This window comes from Triticum aestivum, chromosome 7A (genome assembly GCF_018294505.1).
Source record: "Triticum aestivum cultivar Chinese Spring chromosome 7A, IWGSC CS RefSeq v2.1, whole genome shotgun sequence".
Classification (NCBI taxonomy): domain Eukaryota; kingdom Viridiplantae; phylum Streptophyta; class Magnoliopsida; order Poales; family Poaceae; genus Triticum; species Triticum aestivum.
Genome location: NC_057812.1, coordinates 724,457,227 through 724,459,760, shown reverse-complemented (window position 1 = coordinate 724,459,760; position 2,534 = coordinate 724,457,227). Strand labels below are relative to the sequence as shown.

The 2,534-nt window shown below is 46.0% G+C and overlaps 1 protein-coding gene across 1 annotated transcript; it reads left to right on the top strand.

Annotated features, from left to right (window-relative positions):
• Positions 1-369: 369 nt before the first annotated feature.
• On the top strand, positions 370-735 carry LOC123149649 (zinc finger protein 3-like). The gene has a single exon (XM_044569349.1). The coding sequence runs from the start codon at positions 370-372 to the stop codon at positions 733-735; it is 366 nt and encodes a 121-aa protein (XP_044425284.1).
• The last annotated feature ends 1,799 nt before the right edge of the window (positions 736-2,534 follow it).

Here is a 2,534-nt window from a genome sequence, read left to right as displayed (position 1 = left end):
TAACATTCCTATGAATTCCCTTTGTTACAAAAGGGGCATAAATTGCACAAAACGGTACCAAGTAACCTGGCGAGTTGCTCATTTTCTCCAGACCGATGGAATCTCGACAGCGCCTGGCCTTCCACGCATTTCATCTTTTTAGTGTTAAATATAATCTGCAGGTGTTAATACCACGTGTGCAAAACTAGCTAGGGCCTCAACCCCGGCTAGACCGCACCTCACGCTGGAGAACAGTGCCACGTGCAATTGGCACCACACCCCGCCGTCGCGTTGTGTGCCTGGCGTGTTGTCCTCTCTATATTTGAACCTAGCTAAGCTTACAGAACACACACACACACACAAACCATATACGAGCCAGGAGCAAGCACTATGGAACGAGCGAGCAACGACAGCGCACACGACGATGAGCTCAGCCTTGAGCTTACCCTGGCCGCCGAGGCGCCGGCGCCTGGCACACCGGACGGCTTCTTCCTCTGCGTCCACTGCGACCGCAAGTTCCGCGGCTCGCAGGCGCTCGGCGGCCACCAGAATGTGCACAAGCAAGAGCGTGCCGTCGCCAAGCGCCGGCGAGAAGCTGCCGCGGCAGCCACCCGCACACAGGAATCAAGGTCAAAGAAGGCGAGGAGGCATGCTGCCACTGCTACTCGGATGCCTGAGCCTGCAGAGGGAAAGCAGGGCGGGAGCTCGTCCATGTGTGGCGACGACGACGAGGTGGACTTGTCTCTCCGGCTATAAGCGATCCCTCCAACGATCTTCTAATATACGAGGATTTTTGTTATTTCCTACTAGGTAAGTCAGAATCTAGCTACTTTGGTTTGGAAAAATAATGTTTTGCCTTCTGGCTCCTATAGCAACAATTTGGTCACCCGTTTTCTTTCAATCTCATGTTGGGCGTGTGTTAGATTCATCGACTCTTCTAGTTGATTTTGTTTATAAGGTCTTGGCATTGAGTGCCCAAACCTTCCTGGTCCTTGAAATAACGCAAAATTCTTCATTTCACCGGTTTGTATGCCTTCACATGCTAATCACATTGCAGAAAAATCCAGATCTATGCAAATCTAAATCCTTATAGCCCATTAGGGAGATCTAATACTCCCTCTGTTTTTATTTACCCTGCATATTAGATCTGACTGAAATGAAACTTCATAAAGTTTGACCAAGTTTATAGAAAAAATTATGAACATTTACAATAGCAAATCTATATGACACTACTAGGAAAAGGCCTACTAATGGCGCACCTAATTTGGCCATTAATATACTAATGGTATATTAATGGCGCACCTCAGATGCGTCATTAGTATATACAACAGTGCGCCATTAGTATGCCTTCCAGGGGGCCATGTATACCCAGGTGCTTTGGCATACTAATGGCGCACAACAACAGGATGCGCCATTAGTAACTTCGGCATACTAATGGCGCACTGTTTAATGATGCGCCATTAGTATGCTTTGGCATACTAATGGTGCACTATGATGTGATGCGCCATTAGTATGAATATTAGGTTTTTTTTATTTTTTTATTTTCTGTTTTTTGCACAGGTTACAAAATGTATAATTGGACAAAATATAGACAGCACACATCAACAACAGATTCATCGAATACAATAGAAGATTAGTCTCTGAATACAATTCATCATTTTAGTCTCCGAATACAATTCATCATATTAGTCTCTGAATTGAAAAGACCGAACAAAGATAGAACATTATATTACAAGTCTCGAGACCGCGAGTTTGTCTTCACAGTACAAGTCGATATCGATCATCTAAACTACCATCACATAGAAGAGAGCTACGGTCATCATGATGTGCATCATCACGATGAAACTCGTCTTCATCTGGTTCCTCCAACGCTCCCTCCCCTCTCCCGCTAGATAGCGGGCGTATCTAGATTCGGCCTCGGCCCTAGTGGCGTACCCTTTGTAACTGTTACCGCTGAATCGGTGAACCTGTCTCCGACACTCCTCCCAGTCGTCGTGGACTCCGGGAACCTTACCCTTGTACACGACATACCACGGTATCGCTATGCAGTAGCCAAACGAAACGTTAGTACCAATTCACAGACAATACATAAGCAATATATAAGTATGCAACAGAACGATCGGAAGAGAAAATCAAGACATTAATAGAATCGATTACATCTAAGTTGAACGACTCTCGAAACCAAAGAGACATACTACAAGTTCATTAAAGTTTAATTACAACATGAGCCAATCGATGTTTCAGAACTAGACACAGCATCACTGCTTTCGACTCGACTCAAGGGACCGGAGCGTGGATGAAGCCGCCGTCTATCGTGGGAGTCATGAAACAACGGGCGTTGTCAGCCTGCATTTGTAGGATTGTGTCGATGTCATTGTTGGACGGTTGATTTCTGAGGTAGAACTGCCCCGAGGTACGAAGGACATCTTGATGGATGATTTCCGCAAACTCCGACTGGATGTGAAAGAATTCTTGTCTGATGTCCGCGTCCTGGATTGCCGACACGCTCGCGGCCCAATCTTTGAGTCTACTCGGTAGCAGAAGTTGATGATGGT